The 26,512-nt window shown below is 35.5% G+C and overlaps 1 protein-coding gene across 6 annotated transcripts; it reads right to left on the bottom strand.

Annotated features, from left to right (window-relative positions):
- Positions 1-467: 467 nt before the first annotated feature.
- On the bottom strand, positions 468-25,698 carry LOC105342153 (protein capicua homolog). 6 transcript variants are annotated; one of them, XM_034448032.2, is made up of 26 exons: positions 25,558-25,698; positions 21,467-21,561; positions 20,068-20,229; positions 17,456-19,711; positions 14,122-14,325; positions 13,620-13,771; positions 12,940-13,125; positions 12,568-12,712; positions 11,700-11,875; positions 11,305-11,569; positions 11,008-11,182; positions 10,642-10,772; positions 9,397-10,382; positions 8,834-9,010; positions 8,129-8,261; positions 7,508-7,853; positions 7,283-7,383; positions 6,971-7,108; positions 6,670-6,831; positions 6,188-6,471; positions 5,622-5,774; positions 5,159-5,280; positions 4,884-5,029; positions 4,346-4,519; positions 3,912-4,064; positions 468-3,429 (listed from the first exon to the last, which is right to left on the bottom strand). In XM_034448032.2, exons 2-26 carry the CDS (start codon positions 21,543-21,545, stop codon positions 3,152-3,154), a joined length of 7,284 nt encoding a protein of 2,427 aa, XP_034303923.2. In that variant the 5' UTR covers positions 21,546-21,561; positions 25,558-25,698; the 3' UTR covers positions 468-3,151. The 6 variants fall into 6 exon arrangements, with proteins under 6 accessions (XP_034303923.2, XP_065931198.1, XP_065931197.1 ...); XM_066075126.1 differs by having other exon boundaries at positions 9,406-10,382; XM_066075125.1 differs by having other exon boundaries at positions 14,122-14,322.
- Positions 25,699-26,512: the final 814 nt, after the last annotated feature.

Raw genomic sequence — 26,512 nt, 5'->3', positions numbered from 1 at the left:
AATGTCTTATGATCATACACTTGGCGTACTGATTTACATATCCACTGACAGGGGCAACGCGAAGTCATATTTCATCAAAGGGAGCATAGTAGACAATTTTCTATGTATCCTTATGAAAATTAATTCAAACCAAAATAAAATTTATGACAATAGAGGATATATATGACCACTGAACACGAATTGAACAATTTTTTTTCCAAGCCCGTCGTAGATGGTTATGAAGCAATCAATGTTGTAACTTTTTGTAACCAAGCTATAACTCATGTCATCTACCAATGTTTATAAAACTTCTAGATTGGCACGAGTACCCCACATCGAGGCTTTTCATCTCCGTTGAATGTTATTGGTTGTTAAAGGCATAAACTTTGACCAGAAGGCCCCCACCTTCTACCCACACCACCACCACCCACTCAGGTGTGGAAAATTGGCACATCACAAGTATATGAAAAATACTCATAACAAACAACTTGACATTTACAGTGACATTTAATTTGTAACTGTAGAACAAATCACATTTTCTTTTAACAATAACATATGTGCTATGTTCAACAAAAGACCACAATCAATTTGAATATATACATGGACATTTCCATTGAAGAAGACACTTGATTTTCTCAACTGTGATTTGCTTTTTGTACAAAGAAGGAAATAACAACCTTGTTTTAAAAAATAGTGTTGTGACAATTTGGTTCTTTGCTTCAGAACTAGGAATAATTCTTGTGACCTCAAATAATTTTTTCGGTATTAGTAAAGTGAAATTTTATAAATTGAAATAGGGAGGCTAAAAGTAATATAACCTCTAAAAATCTTGTAAAGAAATCACTGAAATTATTCAGTTTCATATTATAATAACATCATAAGCCACAGATAAAATCAGTAGAAAAATGAAAGAGATTCTAATACACATACATGTAAATGCAATAACAGAGGAGAAAGCATTAATAATTAGTCTTACCCTGTGTATTAATTAAACTAGAAGACTAATTATACAAGTATATAGATAATGTGTACAAATAACTAAAGTTGAAATATTCACAATTATACAGTTTATATACTATGGTCTGCAAATAGCTCCTTGCTTTTCTATGTCAGAAAAATCCAGGAGCAGTAGAAAAAACTTAATTTGGAGCAATTCATAGCAATTATTAATTTTTTAGAGAAAAAAGGTAAATAAAAAGAAAATGATTTGTTTTACAATTTGTCAAATTTTAGTAGTGAATAACGGTAGTCTTAAATGGAAAATTTTGAATAAATATCTGAAAACGTGATCAAATTCAAAAGATTTATACAAGTAATTAAATTTTGTTTGCCCAATATGCTTAAATGAAATGCCCATATGTTGTGGAAGTGCAAATGTTTACACAAAATGAAATTCTCTAACTGGACCTCATCTTCTCTCACACCTTTGTTTACCAACTTGTAGGGGGCATCAATTTATCACTGAATTAATTAACCAGGTTCAGCTTGTAAACAATTAAACTTGCTGAATCCTAACAGTTAGCCCCTATTCCACGAGAACATTTAGCTTTAATAGATAAATTTTGTTCAAAGGCCAATGAAATTCACTATTTTACTAATACTTGAAACAAAATCTGTTTTCAAGTACAATAATTCTTTACATTTCACTACATGTACCGGGTACTGTTGTTTCATCAATTATTGTGAACAATGCTTCTAGCCATTTTATATTTTGTCACATTTTTTACTTTGAACAAGATTTGATTTTTTGAGCCTACTCAAAACTTCTGTAAACTGGTGTTCATGGAATATTGATGAAACCACAGTATTTCATCGCATTGACAAAATACTTGTAAATGTTTGTATACATTTAAACTGCCATTTTCCATAGTCTCAATCTTAACAACAACATCAAACATACTCTAGACTTAATCATACTGTCAGTCTCATCAATGCATATCATTTCCATAACTGTGTTTTACTATTCAACCTTTCAAACAAAAACACGAGGAAATAAGTAAGATTCTGTGAGAAATCTCAATATATTAAGGAAATGCATGTTCTTTAACATTCCTAAAAACGGAATTATATGTACATTGTACTAAATTTATCTTCATCAATTTATGGTAATGGCATTAAATATTATTTAATTTACAAAAAAAATGGAATAACTACATTTAACTTCATCCATTTAATAGCAATTAAATAAATATTATTTAATTCACAAGCACTGCATGGCTGGATGAATAATAAACTGCTTGTTTCTGACTCTAATTTGAAACTGACTGACAACGATATAATTAACGGTAATATGATGGTCTCTAACAGCACTTCCTTCCTGCCATTACACATTGGTTTCCAGGTGACGATTTTGACAATAGTATTCAGTACTGGTTTCGAACTTAACAAGACTGGTGTTTTAAACACATAAACAAACACTAGCACACAACACTCTCATACAGATTTATGTTTAAAACAAAAACAGGGGAAAAAAATAAAATGGAAATATATTGAACTCTTTGATCAAAATACATCTGTACAAAACACAAAATAAGAAGCTAAACATAAAAATCAAGACAACAGGGTTGTCAAATAAAGGGAAACAACTTGAAGCTAAAACAGCTAAGAGACAAAAACGGAACTCAGTAAATAACAAACAACTCTAATAATCAGTGTTGATATCTCTAACAATGTAAATATATATAATCTCCTCTAGAACTGTACGCTGTGCTTGCATCACAGAAAGAATAAAACAAGCTGTTAACATAAAATCCAAAATCTTTAAAACAATATGAGGGCCTGCCCTCTCTGTTTCTCTTTTATATGGCAGATTATATCTGCTGGTATTGTCTTCTCCCCTTTGGCACTTCTTCTAGCCATTTTCTAATAGTCCATTACATTTCCTGCACCTTGGACCAATATAGCTCATCACACACCAAATAGATATGTTTGTTTTTTCGAATAGTCTATCATCTATACAGCTAAAACACTTCAATTTACTTCACCAAATTTTGCCACTAAAAATTACGTATATTCACCTCTGATCAAGTAAACTAATCTACATGTATATAATATATTCATTAACACAGAGACATTTGCACTTTTACAAAGGGAAATGGGACGTACTGTAATATACATGTATCTAGGCAAATATTTACACAAGGAATCAGTTTCCTTTTCTCCAGTAGCACTTTCATTCCATATTACCCTCAGAATGCGAAGGTAAGGACAATGAATTAAATCCCCCTGATTCTCGACTGTCTCCCCCACCAGAGGGCTCTGAAAAGGATGCTGCATCAGATGACCTTTGACCAGAGTCTCCACTAGCTCCAGGTGAAGGATGGGTAGCCTTCTCAGCAGCTGCAGACTGAGCCATCATTTTCTGACGGACTTCTCGAATCTTTAGTTGTAGACAAACTTTGGAGGGAAAAACAGCTGCATGCTCTGTCTGAAAATTTGCTGTGTCTTGGGCTACAAAAAATAAGGATAAAATTCAAATTTATAAAAGTGTATGCACAAACAAGCCTGGTTACTTTCAAATACAGATACTGTGGTTTCATCAATTGAATACCAATTTTCGTGGATTTCGTTGTTAAGTTGATCCATGAAATGAAATGTTCATTGAAATGCAATTTCTATTAACATTTTGTATTGATAGGGTCATTGGCCACGAATTTACATATCCTTGAAACTGTGATTTTCACTTTATCCACGAAAATTGATACACATGAATATTAATGAAACCACAGTATATATATTTATAATGATTTTTAGTATTGCTTGTAAAAAATAAAACCCCAAAACCCCAAATCCCAACCCTTTTTTTATTCAGGTAAAAAAAAAATATACTTTTGCATAATTTTAGTATGTATGTAATAATGACCACAAAATACAAAGTTTATGCTTATTATGTTGTATAATAACTCCACACTTTAAACTTGAGTAAGTTTTACCAGAAGGAAATAATCCATATTGTTCAAAAAGCTGCATGACAAGCTGGCGTCTCTGATCCAAGATCCGACGAAGGGAAGAAAACTGACCAGCGGGAGAACTGGGTGTGCGCGGAGAGCATGGAATGCTTCCTTCTCCAAAATCATCTTTAAAATCTGTAAATCAACAGTCACAGAATATTTTTCAATAAAATCACAATCTAATTAATGCTGGGATAGTATAATAGAAACTGTCTTTTACACTGTTAAAGTCAGTTCATGTATTTCTGCCCCCCCCCCCCCCCCCCCCTCCCTTGTATAAAAAATCAAAACAAAAGAAAATCTTTCGTTCAAAATCTTCTTTACAAACCCCCCATTTGCATAAAAAATCAAAACAAGAGAAAATCTTTCATTCAAAATCTTTATAAATACAACTAGACAGAAGATAACTTCATTACCTGCAGGAAGTGTCATTTTTTCAATTTCAAAATTTTTGCCAAAGAACATATTGTCCTCAAAATGGGCACTATGGGGCGTGCGTGGTGTGTTAGCTTCTGATTCACTGGACTTCTTGTAGCTCGGGCTTGGCGAAATCTCCATCTCTGATTCCCTTGGGGTTAATTCTCCAGTGGCTGAAATAATAAATTACATGAACATGTATTATACACATTAAAATTATTTCAGAAGCCTTCTCTGCCATCTATGCAATTATTAATGTAAAATGCAACATTATAATACTGATAATTGATGATTTTCCATATACTTGTATAACCAATCCCCCCCAAAAAATCTTTTCCTGCATTGCTAAGAAATACTCAATAATCTTTTCTGAAATCATTGTCCTCTTTTGTGCTTGCAGATTAAGCCAATATTTTAACAATCAATGTATTCCAAGAACTTTGTTGTTCTCCCATCCTCTTTCTAAATCCAACAAACTACTGACATTTTGATTTGTTTGCTAGATTTGAACCTTGCTATCTGAGAATCAGTACTGACCTAAGGAGGAGACTTTCCTCTTGCGTCTGTAGTTGCTGATGATGGCTCGAGGACTCTGAGGGAGAGGGGAAGCCATGTTGGTCTCTTCTGGAATAAACTGGGGTAGCTGGTCAAACTTCTGCTCAAAATCTACCTTCTGTAGCACTCTGCATTAGATAAATATTCTTTTGTAAATGTAACAGAAACCTTAGAGAAACCTTTATGGTATTCCATCACAAGAGCATATAATGTGCATGCAATGCATGTACATGCATATTATACATCAAGTAACCTACTTTTGCATTCCATCTTCACATTTTTTCTTAAAAGTCACTTTTTTGGGACTCTGGGCTGGACTCTGGCAGGGAACAGAAGAATTCTGGGCTAAGGACACTGGTAGGGGTGGAGGCTTGTGTTTCTAAAAAGCAATGGATCTTTGAATATCACATAGACTTAACAAACAAAATTTTACTGAATACAATTTCCTATTCCAAGAAAAATAACTCCAACAAAGATGAGGAGAATCAAACCATAAATTGTACAACACTTTTTATCTCTTCTTTTCTGTTCAAATTTTGATTATTTATTGACTTATTTTCATTTCTGGTCAAAGAGAAAAATATACAAAGGTTTTTGATAACAACAATGAAAGTATCAAAAACTGTGCATCTTTTAAGTAGGTCAGAGTAAATATTCACTGACCTGACCATAATCTAGAATTTGAATGAATAGGCCAACTTCATCCCTCCCTGTACTTACAGGTCTAGGACTGAGAGGGGTCCCCACAGCAGTGGCTGAGGCTGGGGCAGGCATGCTAGGCTCCTGTATGGTCTGTTTGGGAGACTTCTGGGGCTGGGTAAACTGAGGCGATTTCTCTTCACTAGAGTCAGGTCCAGAACTTCCTTTTGAAGACTACAAAGGTAAACAAAAATTTAATTTCTGAAAGTTTATTTTTAATGTATTTCTATCTGTACCTATAATTTGTGTACCGTAAACACCTTTGAAATTTAAGCATTTTTATATTGTAACATTTTATACTGTTTTTTAATTTCAATGTATTTAAAGAATTAATACACAATTTTGTTACAGTATGAATGTTAAATTCATTGATTAACGACTTTCATAATGGCAGTAAATTCTTTGATCAAAAACAATTTTAACTAGGACAATTTATTTTAATTCTTAAAAGAAAGCCTCCCTATATAACTGTCAAATAGCACTTGAGGTACAGACCTAAACATTTCAAAATTAAACCATGACAATATCTTTCAATTATAAACATAGTCTCCATTAATCAATGTCCAACCAGCACTTAGAATACAGACCTTCCTCTCTTTCCTGGGGGTGACCGCCCCCGTTTCCACCATTTCCTTGTATTTCCGCCCCTTACACGCCCTCTCTTGACGAGTGTCCGCCTCATCTTTCCTCTCCTCGTCCGTCTTTGGGTCTGCAGCATCAGCCATAGCAGAATGGTCCAGCACCAGGGGGGAGGGCCTCTGTGGCTTGTGCTGGCCAATCATTGCCTGTGGACTTCTGTAGGCTGGTTGGGGACTCGGGGCCTTCGGTGTGGTAGCTGCATTATGGGTAAGGCTTGTGGAATTTCTCAAACCTTTCCAAGTAAAAAAAGAGGAAAAAATCTTTACCAGGAGAGTTCAACCCAGCAATGAAAATTGTTTACTTCAATTTTAATGGTTAAAGACATATTCATAAATGTCTATTTGCATTTTTTGAGACAGGGGTGAGTGACCACTGTCCATATTCCTTAATTCAAAGGCACAAGTTTTTGATTACACAGGTAAGTATCTACCTTGAGAGGTTGGAGTGGATGGAAAACTTTCAGTGGCCACAGGAATATTAGCAATGGCAGCTTTGACTTTCAAAGGCCTGGCGTTTTGATTATTTCCCGAAACATAACCTATGTCACTCTTCTCTGTTGTAGTTCCAGAAGCTTTAGGGGTGGGGCTTGGTGCTACAAGATGAAACAACCATGATTCAATTTTCCCTTGGTTTACCCAAAGTGTATTAATTCAAAATAAACAATATAAAAACATGTATATGCACTGTCAAGTACTAGTACAAGAGTTGAGAAGTTCTTTTTTTAACATTACCTGAATAGTAGACAAATTTGCCCTGGTTTGTGGTGATGGTTTGCTGCTGTGACATGCTCTGTCCTAGCCCTGGGCTAGCTGCCGGGGACCTCACTGCATTGGGCTGAATCAGCACCTGCTGCACACCTCCCTGGTTATCTACAACATCAGGGTTAACATGAAAACATTGTGAAAATCCCTTACCCTCAATAACTTGTTAACAGTGATATGATGAAGTTAACAAAAAAGTCCTTGCAGAGTTGTGCAGTTATCTTTTTTTTATTTTAACATGTTTCTATGAGCTTTTTTATGAGCCTTAATTAGTAGCCTTACTTTGTTGAATGGATCCCACATATGTCTGTATGTAGGCAGGGGACACAGCTGGGGAGGGAGAGGCAACTGTCCCTATAGGCATGGACTGGGGGACCATCACCCTAAAAAAAGAATATTCATTTCTTACTCAAAAATCTATGGGAAAGATTCACTGACACTCCCTGTACAGGCAGATTTTTTGGAAGATTTCCTATTATGATAAACATGTAAACTGATGTTCCTTACTTTTGCTGAGTTGGCAGAAACTGGAACCTCTGTTGCTGACCAATGGCCTGATACTGTCCCCCGGGGGTCAACACCTGACTGACCGGGTACTGTTTGGCTTGCTGTACTTGTGCGACTTGTTGTATTTGTGTGATCTGTCCGGGACTGGCCACCTGTGTGGGGGTATGAGGGGCCCCCGTGGGTATGTGGGTGGGAGTCTGGGGGTGGACCTGAAGCTGTGTGATTGTGCCGCTGGTCGCCTGGCCCTGTAGCTGGGTGATGGTCTGCTGCTGCTGTTGATATGCTCCGAGAGATACAATAGGCTGGGCTATTGTTACAGTGGGTAGCTGTGATGTTGCTAGCACTCCTGGAAATTTTATTTATAATTATCACAAAAGCAAGTAAATGAAAGTTAATGTCCTTTAATAATAAGGTGTTGCTTTTACTTCTGAAAATGTTATATTAACCAGAAAAATAAGTTGTTTAAAACTGTACCTAAATCCCTTAGACTTATAAGGTCTATGACTTTTAAAGATCAAGGTCTCACATGTACATGTACTGACGACAAATAATCTAAAGATAAGATTCATTATACACCCATACAATGTCAAGTGATGACTTTCTGTCAATGATGTCACTGACCTGCGGGGAGGGGGGAGGGTTGGTTGACGATCTGGTATTGGGCGACCGTGACTGGCAGCCCCTGTTGTTTGGTCGCATTCAACACAATTTGCTGCTGATGTTGCTGCTGGGGCTGGAGAAGATTTGTCTGCCCCTGGAAAAAAAACATTTTTATATTTCTGTTCAACGTCATATCAGGCTTACTGTATAAAAAAGTATTTATTTCATTGTTAACATTTTTCTTTACTTACAATGTGTACAATGATGAAAATGGAAAGTGAGAATGAAATTACCGGTATTTTAATTTCTTTGCTAAAGCACCAGTGTGATATTACTGACACACTAATTAAATAATCTGCAATCAACTTTAATTATTAGTAGATACCACTACTTCATACATTTAAAAAAGCAATTTATTCAAGAAGGTTTACTATTTAATTGAAGTATTTTATAGGAAATATGATTCAAGGAAAAAATAAATTGAGATAGACATATGTTTTTCTGCCTAGGATAGATGATTCATAAGAAACATGATTTGGCACAGACATGTAGATTTCTTCCTAGGAAAGACAAATCCCAGGAAAATAATTTTATAATACAGGCACCTTTTCCAGGAACAGTACCAAAATCATTTACAGATTCATTATTAATCCCTGAACTTTTGACCCATTCCCCCATTTTAAAATCAAATTGTCATCTGCCTCAGGTATAAACTCATGTTTGTACCTGAACAAATTTCAGTGGGCTTATCTTGATTCCTGATCCAGCCGGAGCAAGCTGGATCTTTTGTCCAGTTTGAACTGGCTGAGGAGAGGGCTGTAATTGCGGATAATGTTGCTGTTGCATCTGGGGTGGAAGTGGAGAATGTAAGGGAGCCTGTGATTGGTTACCACCAAAGGCCAACTAGAGGTCAAAATGAAAAGATGTAAGATGATAGGATGAAAGCCCTACAAAGCTATAACTGTTATTTTTGATATGATGATTTTTTGTTAATTATTAAAGACGAGCTCAATGAAATATACTGAACATTTGCTAAAATCTTTGTTAAATTCTTTGAATCCATCTTGTCAATAAAAATCATTCAAAATCATTTTTAAAAAAAAACATTTTTACCTTGAGATATCGAAAGCAAATATTCAATAAATATTCTAGAAGAATGGAATTATGAAATGAATCGAAGATATGAAAATTTGAGAAAGTAAGAATTGAAAGAAAAGCAGAATCTACTTTCTATCTGAACTACATTCAAAGTAGAAATGTCCCATTTCAAATTTTAATAAATTACAAACCTGTTGTACCTGTCCCCCTGGTAAGGCCATCTGCAGAAGATTCTGTACTTTGCCCCCATTGGGAGTTTCCAATCGGACTGAAGGAAGAATGTATTGAATCTGTGTTGGCTGAAGGCTTGCTGGCTGAGATGTGACAGCATTCAGCACAGAGGGTGTGGCTGCTGTTTGATTGGTTGATTTGATTTGGACCAAATTAGTGTATATAGTTGTGGGTGTGGGCTGAGGTTGTGACTGGTGGTTTTGGGGTGGTGCAATGTTCCTTAATGTTGTGATGAATCCTCCCGAGACTTGATTTGTTTGGATGGTGGACACACTTGTAGATAAGGCCTTGGAGACAGCAACTGGGCTCCCAAGGTTCTGGGGATTTAAAATGGCATACTGAGAAGCTGGAATGTTTTGCAGTACAAATGTGCTCATCCCTTTCACACCATTGTTTGAACCGGATTGAATGGGCTGAATGTTTGGAACTCCTGCTTTAAGTGTTGTGGTTGCTGCAATATGTGCCTGCTGCATGGAAACAATGGGCTTTGAAGCAATGGGCACAGGTGTAGTGATTGGTTTGCCCATTGTGGAGAAGGTCGACATCACCATACTGTTCTGTACTACATTTGTTGCAATTGTCTGATTTGGGGCGATTAGCTGCACATTACTAGAAGTAACCGGTTTTGACTGGTATTGGGAAGGTGGAGTAACTGCGGGCTGAATGGGCACTTGTTGAGAATTGTTTCTCTGCTTGGACTTTGTAGCCTTCCCGATCACCTGCCCTTTGCCATTCTGTTTTCCGATCATGGTTTCTGTGGTGGTGGACACAATAAGCTGTTGGTCCTGTGTGGTCATTGTAATGTTGTGTATTTTCATGTTGCCCATTTTGACCGGGGGTTGTTGACACAGCCTTGGGGTGTTGTCATGCTTGGGATGTGACCCCTCCAACACGCTTCCTGTTGAGGCCATTCTTGAGTGGGCTGTCTTTGCTCGGAACACAGCACCTAAGTTACAAACAAATATCTTAACACCATGGTATTTTTGACAGCCCATCAAAGTATCTTTCTGTTTCACAAATTTTTGTTTTAACCTTCAGAAAAAAATACCCTGTTAGATACAGAATTTGATAATCCAAAACAACACAGACTTTGAGAAGGGTTGGATTGCATATCTCTACAAAGAGGTTAGTATTGTTTCTTTCTCAAATCAGCAACCACATTTATCATTACAGTGGATTAAGCTGTGGATTGGTAATAAACTGACCTTTGGGTTGAAAACCCGAGCCCACACTTGAAGGCCTTGGAATGAGTTCAACTAAATCAAGCCCTGCTCCCGGGAGAGAGGACTGAACCACCTTGGGCTGACCCTCAGGTAATTTCTTTATTGGGGTTGGTCTGTAATGAATATTCATATTGACTAGCAAAGCAACAAGATGCAATTCTTGGATAAAAAATTCAGTTCATGGATGGAATGTTATAAATCATTGCAGATATCTTTGTTACTGTTTATGATAAGAAATTTAAGGAAACAAATTACACATTCTTTTCACACTATCATGTATTTTATGCTATAATGATACAGTTCTTATCTACAATGACATTCACTGCAATTAGCCCTGACTGGACGTACCTGAACGCTACGTCTGTTGGTTGGTTTGAGGGGGAGAATCGTTGCTGGGGAAAGGCCTTGTTGATCTTGCTCTCCATGGGAACATCTTCCTCTGTCTGCGAGTCTGTCTCACTGTCAGATACCTGTTCATGGCAGATCAAACTCTTTCCCTCCTGATCACTCCTGTCACCTGCACCTAGATGTAGGCCACATTTTGTTTAAAAAAACTTAAAACATGCTACTATTTCAATAGTGAAGAATATTTAGAAAATTAAGCAAAAAGATGTTAAATTGTACATTCAGGGAGGGATTTCTTACCTTTATCCTCATCAATGACCATCTTTTCATCATCACTGCCGTCCCCATCCCCCACTAAATCTTTAGACCCTGTGGCTGCCCTGGAGTGTGCCTCCTCCACCCCAGACACAGAGTGGCGACGCTGGAGGTCCATCGGAGGTTGAGCCAGGGGTGAGGATTTGGCCAGGGGTGAGGAGTGGTGACTCACGGAGGAGCGGGGGGTATCGTGTTGTGACAGAGAGGACTTCTGGCTGGACAGCCCATTGGTTAACTGTCTTCTCAATGCCTGTAATTTAACAGGTATATGTACAAATGATTAACAATAACCATTTAAGTCATTTCTCTATATCACTTCAAAAAATCTGTCATTGTTGAGGTTGAGTTAAAGAATTTTTATTGAAATACCCCATGTTTACCTCTGTAAACACTCGCTGGTCATCATTTGCATTTATATTCATCCCTGGGGGCATAAAAGCTGACCCCTCCCCTTCCCTTGGAACAGCTGATAAGCTCTGAGATCTACCACCTCGTCTGTTCTCAAACAATGACTCAGGATTCAGAAAAACAGAATCCTCTGTGTCCATATTTGTATCTAAAATTAAAGAAAAAATTAACTTTTATTAAACAAGAAGCATCTCTGAGTCAAATTATGTTATTTGCAGAGAGATCTGACAAGGACTAATTTTTGAGATTTTTCACATTAGAAAGTCTTTAAGCAAAGTATAAAATTTAATCCCCACAAAAATACCAAAGATCAGAAATCTTAGTTAGTGTCATGTTGAAAAAAACTTCAAACAAGCTTTTTTGGACATATTTTCCATGATTCAGAGACTAAAACAGTCAGGAAAAAGTTGGATCACAGGGCATAGCAAACTTATCAATTTTTGTTTGTTATTTTCAGAGAAAAAAAGACACCTTATATAAAAGAATTTTCTTTTATAAATACATAAGAATGATAGGTTGGCAAATCCGTTGGTATATTTCCTGATATAAGATACCATAATGATTTCTGCTGTTGGTACAAATTGTTAGGTATATAGTATGCAATAAAATTCACTTTCTCATACAACCTATGGGTATTGTTGGTTGCAGATGAACTATCAGTTGGTTGAACTCTTTTGCCTCTTTTAATAGACATCAACTGATGACAACATACATGTATCTGCCTATCTATCAAGAACTGCTAAACCAGCTATCAGGACAATAAAAGACAATTCACAGATAAATAGGAAAGTTTTCAGAAATACTGCCAGTGGGATATTCTCACAATGTCCTACAACTAACCTGCATCTTCCAATATATCGTCAGTGGAGCTGAGCCGCTGGCTGCTAGTTCTCTGTTTTAATTTGTCCGCTATGGTCCCTGATTTCTTCCTGTCTCTGGAGCACCACTTCCAGTCTGGGTGGGCTTTAAAATGTGCCTCTTTTACCTACAGAAATTAGATTTACAGATTTAGTTTCTCTCACTTAATGTTATAATGATTGAAAAAACAGGAGGAAAAATTCAAGCTCTGAATAGATAACTTTTTCCAGTGGTTTGAAATGGGAATAAAAATAAAAGAGAATTGGTTTCATATATTTTGCTTATACATTATTAAATTCAAATATCATTCTTCATTAAAAAAAGAAATTGGCCCCGAGTGATTTCAGCCCTCACCTGATTGGCCAGCTCGTTGTACTTCTGCTTTTCGTTGGGGCCCAAGGCATACCACCACTCGCCCAGAATCTTGCTAACCGTCCTGTTGTCTTGATTCGGGTGTCGTTGATGAACTAAATGTCGATGTCTTTTACTGAATATCATGAAGGCATTCATGGGTCTCCTTATGTGGTCTTTGTCTTTTGACTATAATTTGTGAAAATTGAAATTAGATATCGCATATTATAAAATTCAGTCTGATCTACATCACAAAGTCTAACAGTACATGTATCTAACATTTAAAAAAAATGATAGATACAGAACATTTCAATAACAGGATATGTCTTATTTTGACAAACAAAATTCTTTACATCATGTTATAGGAATTGTTCACACTGTCGTTTCCTTAATATTCATGGCTGTAAAGTATCTTCATGGTTTTAACAAATTTCAAAGTTTCGAGTATTATAAATTCATGGACAATCATTTCATATCAATTTTTATACTTCAATGAACACTTGGTTTTGTAAATTAACTTGACAACAAAAGCCAATTTGTATTCAACTGATATTGATGAAACCAGTAAATGCACAAAAAAAGATTAAAAGCATCTGTCGAGTACTGAATTTTTTTCATACAGAAATCAAGAAATTTTGTTTCACTCTACAATCATTAACAAGCTCTGCAATCATTAACAAGACCTTTTTAGGACTCTTCTCCTCCTTGTCTTTCAGAGCACTCAGACTTTGGCTCCGCCTCTTTGCTGGGATTTTCTTGGGCTCAGGCTGAGGTTCATCTTTGGTATCAAACACATCATCATCGTAATCATCTTCTATTTCATCATCAATAGGAGCTGTAATATTCAAACCTTAACACTCAACAAAATAAGTCGCGTTTCAATATCATACCAAATCTTATTATATTGTAAGAAAAGAGATCTAGAAAAGGAAATTATCAACTGTCAAGCTGACCAGGTAAAAAATATTTAATTTTCCTAATTTTTTAAGTGGGGAAAATAGATATTCCTTAAATTTACATCTTGAAATTGCTCATAGTGTGATGAGATCAGTTTAATTCCCAATAAAATGTCCAGCAATCTCACAAACCAATTGTCTATGACTTATCATATATCAAACTTATCGCGTATCAAAAATACATTTAGTAAGACTATAATTTTTAAAAATTGCAAAATTTGACACTTACGAGCTTCTGAAGCACTGACACGATGTTCTGATTGGCTGGCCTTTTTTGGTGATGATGTAGGATTGACAGCTTGATGCTGTTTTTCTATTGGTTGTTCAGTAGTAGTGGGCGGAGTCTGAGTGACAGTCGGAGGACCAGTATTGGTCAGGAATGGGACCAAAGCATGCCAAGGAAAGACAGGTACAGCTTTGTTGGAATTAACTGCTGAGGAAAAGAGATAAATACAGACTCAATTATCACATTAACACAACAAAAATGAAATTTACACATTCACCTACCGGGTATATATATATAGTTAATCATTGGCTAGTCTACAGCTGTTATTGTAAAATAAATCAACTATAAATATCCTTTGGAAGAGATAAATATGAATTTGAAGACAAGCTTCTGAAGATTAAAATTATAACTTACATCAAAATAATAAGTAGCAATTAAACTTAAAACATAAAGAAAAAAGTTGGCATTCTTTAAGACTAAATTTAAGATTTAAGATTAAGATTTAAGTGTATATTTTGGATACCCTCATTGTCTGTCTGTAAATTTGATATTTATGATAAAAGAAATCTGCATAGATGATGTACTGACTCTCTATATACCGGTACATGTTCTACCAAGTTATTCCACATTTCAAAGTTGGCAAAGACTTATTTTATTGAATTTTTGCAACAACTGTTTGTCTTCAAGTTTATTACCGGCATCTTAAAATGTAAATTGATCGTAAATTGATCAATGTTGCTCTATCTTTTCTTATTTTCATTGTAATAGTGTAAGCATGACAAAATATGGTTCCTATTAACACAAATACAATATTGCAATAAAAATTTTGATTTTTAGGTGTAACATGGAATAAAATATCAGGCCGGCAGCCAATATGATAACTGAGAAAGTTTCAATATTTAATTTGAGAAAAAATAACCCCACCTTCACAGCAAAGCAAGCTTGCTTTAAAATTCTCATTGACCTAAATTTAGTTACTAAAAGCAGGGCAGATATTCTAGTTCTGTGTACCAGTACTCACACAAGAGTACTATTCTGTTCTTAAAGTGTGTGTGTTTTACAGGGGTTTTTTTGTTTTGTTTTTTGCTAATTGGATCATGGCAATTGATGCCAGTGTCTCTCTGTTTATCTTTTTTCAATATGAAAATTGTTTTGATCACAATTTTATAAAAAGATTTTGTGCAAAGAATCCATAACTTTTCCTGTGCATCATCAACAATTTAAATTACTTGGTTTATATCAAATTCATGAGCCTGAATATTTAACCAGGAAAAAAACCCCCACATTTTATCCCTTTTCTCTTAATGTGTGATTAAGAACATAAAATATTTGCAGGTATGGTGGCAACCATAAAATATTAACCACAAAATCAATATTGCTTGGCTCACACTTTCACAGGTATAACATGAAGCATATAGCTTTACTTATTATTAAAACTTTTCAAAGCAGGAAAGTATGTATTCTGAATTTCTTCTTAATTCAACAATAAAACACCATCTTGAAATTCGCGGCGTGACTGTTAAGACTTCGCTTTTCATGGGATATAAAAAGATATATTGGTAACAAATTCTTGTGTCTCGTGAGCTGGCCTCTTTTAAAGCCTCCCGTAGTTGTGCTATATGTTGGATTATCGACCTGGATTCTGTTTAAATTACAGCAATGGAAGAGGGATTTTAATGATTGAACACGAAATAGCACACCAAAAAAGGATACCCCGATAGGTATACTTGATAACAGTGCCAAGAAAAACAATTAAGGATCAAATATTTCTGAACACATTCTTCTCAACTAAAGTAAAATCCTTGGAAATATACATCATGCATCTAATATTCTATATATATAATATTTTATCTTAATATCATGAAAACACAATGAAATGAAAATATACCGGGGTATAAGAAAAACAACTAAGGATCAAATATTTCTCCACATATTTTTCTAAACTAATTTTAAGTAAAATCCTTGGTGATGTATATACACTGTATTATACATGTATTTATCTTGTCATGAACATGCGATGGATTGAAATTTTTTTTTAACCTGGCCATAGTAGTTCTTGCAGGTGTACAAGTACGCATACTTTTCTATTTTATTTTTTTCTAAAATTACCGAGAGATAGAAATTCAAACTACCAGTACATAACTACATGTACATGGTACTTGTGCTATGTAGAACTGGAGAATTTATACAATCAGAATTTTGGAATGTGACCCATCTAGTGATTTCAGTTCAATCTTACCTTTAAATATTGCACGCATTTACCTATAGCTAGCATTTACCTTTCTTTCAACTTAAAAAAAATGATTGCAAATATTAAATGTCTTTTTCGCCTACACTACAGTACTGGGAATTGGACCTCCCCCTTCCTTCCATAACACAAATTCATTCCTAGTTTACTTAATTTTTTTGTTAAATTAATCAAATATTCTGTTAAGCTCTAAACAAATTTTCTGCTACTACAAGTAGTATTTTAAAATATTACCTTAAAATTGGCACACTACATGTACCTGGTACATGTAGTACTTTTATACAATAGTCATATTGATGCAAAAAACTTCTAAAAGTAAACTGTAGGACATTTTATTTATATTCCTTGTTCTTTAGTAAGTATTGATATTTGATGGTTTGGGGCAAGAACTTTATACTAGAAGTACTTGAAAATCAAACATTTCAGCCCCTTCAAAACTTACTGGTAACACATTCTGGGTCATAAGTTCTTAACTCAGCATTTAATTTGTTTTATTCTGTGGAATCATTTAAATTTGTGGGGGCCAATTTTCATGGATTGCCCGTGTTTTAAGCTCAATCGTTGGGATGTAATTTCATGTATGCATTGGATTTAAGTTTCAGTAAGAAAACTTTGTTTTCATTAAGGATGTAAATTCATGGGGGAGGTCTACCCACAAAAACCACGAATATTGAGCCACCACAAATTCTAACGATTCCAAGGTATTTCATTTTAAAAGTTAAAAAAGTTTAATACCCTACATGTACCTGTTGGTATGAAATGTTTGGAAAATTCATTTTATGGGCATAATTAAAATTACCATAAAATTTGTCCTAAAATTACAAAACACCTTTGTTTAAGAGTAATTTTTAAGAACATCCCATTATAGTTGGAGAGTTTCTGAGGCATTATCTTTCATTTATTACATATACAAAATACCTGTTAATCTGTCTGTCTGTGCATATAGAAAAGCCAAATAAATTTACATGTTCCCTAAACTTAGCCTTTGTCTTTACAGGACATGCCAAAATCTAATCTATACCTTGAAAACTATCTGCACAAACTTCTAGCAAGTTAAATTTGAAAGTGAAAAAAAATAAGATAACATACCTGGTGCAGAATTGACTGGAGCAGGCTGTTCATTTTTGCCTCCATTTGCCACTGGCATTATGGGTAGTAAGGACTGTGCAGGAATCTGGTGCTGAATTTGGTGCTGAATGACAGATGGTATGTGATCTGGACTGGACACTGGAGCTACTATAGCGGTCTGTGGCTTGATTGGTGCAGAATTAATCAAACTCTTTAAGGTAGACATTGATGATTGCGATATTCTGGAGGATGGCGTTGCGGTGCGGTTGTTGAGCTCTTTGTGGCGATCGGGGTTCGGCGAGGGTAGAGCACTCATGGACAAACTGTGGGTCATTTTTCTGGCCTGCATATCTTGAGTCAGGGGCATAACAGAAACACTCCCTGCGGGGAGTCTCTGTGGTGCATGCAGAATACCAGTAGATGTATCAAAGGTCACTTGGGCTTTGCTCCCTTCCTGTCCAGCTTTCACTGGATCAATCTTGAAATTACTTGCATTTGCAATTTTTTGGTACAGTTGCTCCATTTCAGGTGCATTATACATGTGTGCATGAGAAGTTGGAGGGAATCTGGGAGTGATTGGGGAAACATGCTCAGATGAAGAGCTCCCTGATTTTGATGTACCTGAACTCCAACTCCGAGTTGGTGAAGTCATGAAAGCTTGAGTCTGTGGATGAGGTGAAATTGGAGCAAAAGACAAAGGATTGCCTCTAGGTCCCATTGTACTAGGTGATTGCACAGGATGTGGTGAAATAGGATGATTGCTGGGAGTTGGAGAAAAAGCTGGAGTTGTAGATCTTGAATTTCCAAGGGAAACCAACATATTGGCTGCTTCTGTTTCATCAAACCTTTGAGGATGCTCTGGGTCAAAGTCAGTAACACTGCTTTCTCGAGTTGAGCTTTCAGACCACTCCATATGTTCACCTTTCCTGAATTGCTGCATGTTTCCTCTCATGTTCTTTTGTCCCTTCATTGACAAATGGCGTGAACAATATCCACGTCTTTGAGATTCTTTTGTACAACCCTCTTTAGAACACAGTCTTCTCCACTGCTTACCGTTGAACTTTTTTCGGATTCCATTTGGAGTTGACACAACATCCCCTTTTTTGTATTTCTGCGTAGAACTTGGAGATCTTGGTGTACTGGACCTACTGCTTTCACATGACTGTACACTTCTACTTCGTGAGAATTCTCGCTTTTTTGGGGGTGGACGGTTCCCCCCACTCCCTCCTTGTGACCGACACCCTGACCCTGGAGTTGCACTACCTGATCTAGGGGTACTTAGCCCTGAATCAAAATCAATATCCTCACTCTTCATTTCATCCTCAGAAGACTCCCCCCTTTCTATGCTAGTGCTTTGTGGCAGAGAAGGGGACCTTTCCATCCTTCCTTGCAAAGGGGGGCTTATTTCTAATTGTGGAGCATAATGATGGTGTGCTATTTGATGATGGGGCATCTGCAGTTGAAGGGGGAAGGCCATGGTTGAAAGGGGAGTAGGTGCCTCTTGCTGTTCAGGTAAATTTTGAAGGTCCTCATACCATGGAGGTTGAATGAGCCTTAACACTGCCCGCGACACCCACTGGGGGTCCCTGAATTTGTCCTCATGGTGACCTTGAATTTGGACATAATATGAAACAGGTTGAGACTTTTTGTCAATAATCACACCCTCATAGTAATAGTTTTCCTCAGGAATGATCCTGACACACACTTTGCTACCAACATTTGTCACCATAGCCATGGGACTATGATCACTGATAATGTCAAACTGAGCTCTCTGGTCCATAACATCATTAAAATACACAGTATTTTTGTCACTATCAAATAATACACCAATGTGCCTGTTTTGTCTAATGTCACTAATCTGACCTGGCTGGTAGAGCCCATCCCTCTTGGCCAAAACTCTCTGATTTATCCACTCACTCAGATCAATGGAATGTCTCTTGGACGGGGGAGAGGGCTCCCTCTCTATCTCATTTCCTTTTCGTTTCTTTGGAGGAATAGCAATTGACTTTTTCTCTTCTTCATGAGTCTCCATCTCATGTGCGTCTGCTGATCTTTTCACAGAGGAGCGGGATGCAGGCCTCGAGGAACGACCTGTTTGACCTTCACTGTTAGGGGTACAAGATGAGGGGGGTAAAGGAGGAGGTAAATCTGGAGCCTCTACCCTTGAAGCCTCTACTGTGGGAGTGTAATGTTCTGAGTGAGCAGAGGGCTCTCTAGGAGGGGGGTCTTCCTGTTTAGGAGATTCTGGTGGTGATTTTTTCCCTCTGCCACTACGCCCTACAATGATTTTGTACATCAATTAAAAAAAAAGGCTTTATTTTGTAGCTTCATATATACAGCCATATTATTTCAAGTTTTTTTATTGAACTAAATAGGAAGTCAATTTGTTTTCAAAAGCCATTTCTTAAGAGCATAACACAATTGAATGCATCCTTGTCTAGAGACAGTTTCCATGACAACGAGAAATTATCTCTTTGTTCCTTCATGATAAGAAGCTATTTATTAAAGTCTCTGCCTCCTCACATTTCTAACTGAATTTTGTCATTAATTTGAGGCACATTGCATAACATTTTCTAAATTCCAAGTTTCGCAAATTGTTTGAATATTCCCATTAAACATTTTGCTGACTGTACCTCTAGCACTTCTCTGTCTTTTTGATGTCTCAGGTGGCTGTTTGACGTCACTGTCTTCGTGCGTTTCTATAGGTGGATCCGGAGTTTTCTCGCTGTTGTCTGACCTGGGAGGAGCATTGGATTCCAGCAGTCCTCCACTTCTTTTTTTAGTCTGTCTTCCACCTTAATATATTTAAATTTTCTAGCATGCATGTATTTCTAAATACTAATATCATGAAGAAAAAAAGCCAGGCATAACATTTACTAGTCTGGCAGATGGAGAGCTACACAGGCTTAAAGGATCCAATCTTACATAAAGTTTTAATTTTCAGCAGAGAAAATTTGACCTGAATTCCAATTAAAGTGCCTCACTACACCTTAAAATAAGTTCTCAAATCAACATGAAATTAATTGATTATAATAGAAAGCATGATGGATAAGTAGTATATATGTCAAATAGGCGAAAAAATGTGCAATTTTGGATAAAAATGATATTTTCAAAACTTCATTCTGTAAACATAAACAAAATTGCCAGGCAGATTCGAACTCATGATCTGCGGTTAACAAGCCTAATGTTTTAACCACAGAGCTATGACAATATAGATCTGAATCGATTGATACAAGCAGTTTAACAAAATATTTAAATCGCCATCTTGTGACGTAGTGGCTTAAAAAGTAAAAGTCTAGGTGTAGTGAAGTACCTTAAGGTTAAGAGAATGTGTTGGACAAGTAAATACCGTCACAAGTGTAAAGAAACAGTTTGTTTCAAGATATAGAGATGAGAGGTGTAAATTTGCATTAAAAAAATTTTTTGATGAACAAATTCTGACGCTTTTCTGACAAGTGAATCTGAACTAAAAATTAAGCTTTGTACCTTAATTCATGTACTGGTATGCATTGCTATGCATGGTTGATTAGTTAAAGAGCAGAACGGGGAAAATTACAAATCAATTCAAATTTTTTTGAGATATCATAACTTTTTGATTTTTTTTTTGGGGGGGGGGGGGGCTTAAATTGACAGTATATGATAAAATTTCAAGATTTAATTCATCCTATACAACACACTTCAAATCTTTCTACATGAACACAAAAGGTATGTATTCAAATGCCTTTTTTATCCTTTGTTTTAAAAATAATTTCACACAACCTCACAGTAGTTCTGCAGGACAGAATAACATCCATTATATTTATAGTTCCTGCTCTGACTAAGAAGTGAGCGTTCAACTTGGATAATACTTCCTGTTTTGCCGAAACTGTACTGCTATTGATTTTTTTTTTATGTGTATATGCCTATGTAATGATGGAATTCGATGAAGAGGATTCCCATAGCATCAGCTTGTACATTTACCTGACAGTTAAAGCACATGTGCAATTCCACAATAGCCTGCCGACACATTCAGCAACATTTTAACACACTTACCCGACACTCTTGGTTCTTTTTGTGGCACAGGGCTGTTAGATTGACCTCTTTTTTGTCTTGTGTCTCCTCGTCTACTCATGATTTCTCACCTCAATCTATTCAACAAAAGAGAAAAAATTCACCTATATTTAACAAATCATCAAACTAAACTTTGCTTCTGAGACAGTATTCTTTTCAAAAGGGATTAATCTATTTTACCATAAGTAATTCTTTACAACTGAAATAACTATCCTATGTTTAAATTTTTAAATACAGTGTGTATATAATAACATTAGAAAAATATTTCAGTCACTATCATTTGATTAGTCTGTATCTAACTAATTGTACCATAGCTTGGCGAGTTTTCTATTGTTAAAAGTGTGGGTTATATGTACATAACCCTCACTTTTTTAAACTCCGCCCTCTATCTCGAGTAAAAACAACATCAACAAAGTTGTTTTTAGCACGTCCATAATACTCCACAGTAAGTGCTTCCTCGAGATCAAAATTGCCAAAACTCAACAAGGATAAATGACTCGACTAACTCAGTTCGTCGAATAAATCTCATTTTTAGCTCGAGATAACAAAATATCGGCAATGGCTTTGTCAGAGAGACTCTATAATTATATATTTTAATATTCCTCTCCATGTGTGCGGACAAGTAGAGAAACTCATGTGAAATGAAATAGGAGTATCCTGTTTAAAGGTTTTATAGAAAGTCAATCACGTGATAGGAATGCGTTTGAATAGAAAACTTGTTTTGTGGACAGAGTGAATAGCGGTAGCCAATCAAATTTGACATTAACCATTCACGGTTTCGCAACATGCATTTCTCAAATAATTTTTTTTCTGCTTATTGATTGATTTTGTTCAATATACATGTTTTTTCAGACATTTTAAAAAAAAAACATACATGTATATTATTGATACAGAGTATCAAATAAGATTTTTAAAAATAATTACCTTCATTAATTTAAATTTACCGTAATTTTAATTGTTCAAACAGAAGCATTGCACAATTTAGGGTTCGTACATATGAAATTGTGTTAATAAGTTTAATTTTTTGAAGCAAATATCGATACTATAAGTCGGAAAATGAACATGAATTAAAAATATAACAATATGAAGTCGATCAATTCATTAGGGATATGAATTTAAAAAAAAATAATTAATCTTTGTCTTAGATAGAAAGTCATTTTGGAAACTCACGAAGTACAATGTACATATATAAAGACAAACGCATCGGCACGGTATTATTTAGAAGCAAGTGCACTCCCGATATTACTATAATAATTTATAAGATATAATGAATAATCGTAAACTATGGTACAAGTAACTTACCCAATATAATATTGTTGATTATGTGCAGATACCCGATGGGCGTGGTCATAACGACACTCGGGAGCTACGCTCCCTCATGTCATTATGAACACGCCCATCGGGTATTTGTACATAACCAACAATATTATATGGGGTAACTACTACATGCATCAGACAGAGTAATTGTTAAAATCTCTCATCACTCCAGTCATTTGCCAATCAAAAGTCTAAATGGTCTACAATAGAAATTTAAAATATGAAGCTCTGGGTTGGTTCGAGGGATAGCTATGGTTGCCCGGGGAGGAAGGCGGTCTATTTTATGTAATTTTACTAAGTAAATTTATAAAATTTGAAATTTCCAGAGGGGTATAGACCTCCTGACCACCCCTATAGATCTGTGCATGAATGGTATTAGGGTGATTTCACCATGCATCGGACACCTTTGGAATTTTCCCTTTGTTCACGCATCAAATATCGTCCAAATATAAAGAAAACTTGTTTTAAAACTTACAGGTTTTCCCCTTGCTTAATTATTGGAGAAAAAATTGTGAAATTGTTAAAAATGTAGAAAATAAAGCAAATTAATGAAGTGTTGAACTATTTCACCATGGATCGGACAATATTTACCAAGCATCGGACAGTTATAAGCAGTACGGTAGAGATTAAAAATAACAACATTTTCTGGTTTTAATGCAAAAATACAAATGTTTGGAAAAATTAATTTATTCAATTGCTATTCAGATTTCTTAATAATGTAAATCCTCAAATCTATACTATAGTGCTTCTGTTTAAAGGAATATTTATCATAATGGGTTCTTTATCGTGCCAGCTCCTACAGGAACTTTGGACTAAAAGGGCTGTACCCGTAAAACTCGATTTCTAAGTGGTCTGAGGAAAATGTTTGTATCAATTATTTTTTAAATTTTTATTTTACTTCACATTTAAAGTATATCTCAAGGAATGGGCACATAATCTCCATATTATTAGAAGAAATCATGCAGTGAAAACTGTCCGATGCATGGTTAAATTGTGTCCGATCCATGGTGAAATGAACATATGGTGCAATAATGACCTTGATATTACTTGTTCAAATTTCTTGGATTCATTTTAATCAAATTTTGTTTCAAAATTTACTTCTTTTTAATTATTTTACGCAGAGAGTGCATTTTCACTAATTCACAATCAAACGCACAACATTCAAATAATGCTTTAGTGTAAAATCTTCGTAACTTAATTTTCAATAATGGCGTATTTGATGTCATTTTAAGATGCCTATATTGCTATTTCTTTGACAATGTGACTGTCAAATTCTTCATAACGATAAAGTTTATTTGTTCTAATTCAGGAATATACGAAACAAAACATGAGCGCATGCACATTTATTTGTATATTTATAAACAAAGTTGTCCGATCCAAGGTATGTGTCCGATGCATGGTTAATTCACCCTAAATAAAAGTTAAAAATAAAAAGCCTTTATTGTTCATTTTTAGGACAAGGTGACTGACACTGACAAGCTTCTGAAAAATCAACCTCCATTATTTTTTTTATGGTAGATTGCAGGCTTCAATTTCTTAATGATTACATGTATAATGAAAGAATTCTGAGTTAAACTACGTCTACATGTGCTTTTTATAAAAACATTTCAGATTTTTATATCTTGCAAGATTAAATATCTGCATAACAATCACACTCTAGTACGCTATCTTGGAGAAGAGTGGGTGAAGATGGAGGATTAGTGCCTTAATTTAGAGAAAAGACTGTCAGCACATCTTGAGTTGACATTTCATACAGCTCACATGGAATAAGATTCTTTTTTTTAAATGCTTCCCTCTTCGGTTAAAATTATAAAACTACTCCAAAATATATAACAGGCTCTTCAACACATATATCACAATTATCAACTTATAAGCAAATGTTCAGAACTGTACTACAAACAATTTATCGTTGATGCATTTTCACTATTTGTGACAATGCATGTATTCTCTTAATGGGTAACATAATGTACAGTGGCAATTTACATAATCATATCGTACTCTGTAACAACAAATTTGTGGTTTGAATGACTTATAGATACTATGTACAGTATCCTGTTCACATACCCAGTAATAAATGAATCATTCCTAAAATAAACTCAACTATTCAACATTGATCTAAATAACTTGATCTGCCTATGTGAGAGGGTTACCTGGTTTTCTGTTCATCCAGTTTATTTCAATTTGCCCAATTATATTTTTCATCCTATGACAACTGACTCGATTGTAAGTGCATTTCATACAAAAAAAATAAAAGTTGCACTACTATGAGAGCAGTTTCGTTTGGGGGAAAGTATCTAAATGATCTCTAATACCTTTAATCGATGGAATTTCCTTCACAAAATATGTCATTCTTTCCCATCGTGACCTCCATTATCGATAGTGCCTTTACCTCCGTTTCAAAGAGTATCATCCATCCATTGGTCCTTTTTAAGTAGTACTTTGTTATTTTTACTTAAATTTATTTCAGGAGAACGTCTATTCATTGAAAAAATCAACGGACAATGGCGGAATCTACACCGCATACCAAGCTTAATGTCGGCGTATCACGGCGTAGTAAACTGGTATAGGCGATTGTACGCTAGGCTTACAACAGCCAGCTGATGCGGGGCCGCACGTTACAACAATGGCCCATAAAAACCAACAAATGGAGACCAAAATACTTTGTAAAACGAATTTGTTTTGAAGGACTGTTTGTTTTTAATGCATGACTGTAAGAGAAACAATCTAATAACAGAAATCAGGCTGTTGCAACTTACCTTAAACACGACTTTAATCATTTTATTTTTCACCATTAGTCGCCCATCTTGCAACTAAAAAAGGTGAATGAGCAAATACCTTTCCATAAAACCAGTTTTGATTGGATGATCAATGATCACGTGCTCAAATTTCACAGTTAAGTGTAACGGGATTGGTTGATCTAGCTCACTAGAATCTCTCATCTATTATTCATTTGCTGCGAAATCTCCCTACCTTCAGCTTAGCGTAAAAAAAGATATTACGATGTCGGACATCTCTTTTTTACCATTGCATATTAAGCTAGATCTCATAATTTGAAATACTTTACTAAATTATGAAGTTGCATGCAAAGACACTGGATGTTATCCCTTTTATTACAGAAGCACATTGCCGGGCTCTGTAGGAATATAAGGCCACGCCTTTTTGCGTCAGCTATGTATTTATCCAATGAAATGCAAGATGAGGGGTTGCAATGTAAACGTTACAACTATTTGTATGCAGTTACTATGTGACCTATTTTCTGGTGTGCTAGTTAGGGGCCTTATTTTCTTTGCAGCCGCGATATTGCGTCTGTTACTTAATTTAGATATGATTATGGGGATGTTAAATTTTGTTCTATGTGTATTGCATGGTAATCTACAGTTATTCGTAGATACACATATTTTTTTCGTGATTAAAGCTAATGCAAATTCTATGATAATTATATATAGCTATGCAGCTGTATATAAATCTATCTTATCGACAAACAACTGAGATATTTATTTAAACTCGGGCTGCATCTCATCAACAATACAGCTAATAAAAACGTTTTCTTTTCTCAATTCTGTAATAGTTTAATTTTCAACATGGAAAGTGACAAATTATATATTAGTTTGGCTATATGACCAATAGAAATGAACCATGCATTACCTGCACAACTATATGATCTACAGAAATAGAAAATATTTACTGAGCAGTCTGTCAGTATGTATTCTT

Source organism: Magallana gigas, chromosome 2, assembly GCF_963853765.1.
Source record: "Magallana gigas chromosome 2, xbMagGiga1.1, whole genome shotgun sequence".
NCBI lineage: Eukaryota > Metazoa > Mollusca > Bivalvia > Ostreida > Ostreidae > Magallana > Magallana gigas.
The sequence above is the reverse complement of the archived record's forward strand: the minus strand, read 5'-3'. Positions and strand labels throughout refer to the sequence as shown.

Bases quoted from the DNA above. Each gene is read 5' to 3' on its own strand.
- LOC105342153 (XM_034448032.2), bottom strand. From the start codon at position 21,545: ATGAGTAGACGAGGAGACACAAGACAAAAAAGAGGTCAATCTAACAGC. The intron at 4,065-4,345 runs GTAATGAAGTTA...GTTGATTTACAG, and splicing joins AAAAATGACACTTCCTGCAG to ATTTTAAAGATGATTTTGGA. The intron at 3,430-3,911 runs GTAAAACTTACT...TATTTTTTGTAG, and splicing joins ATATGGATTATTTCCTTCTG to CCCAAGACACAGCAAATTTT.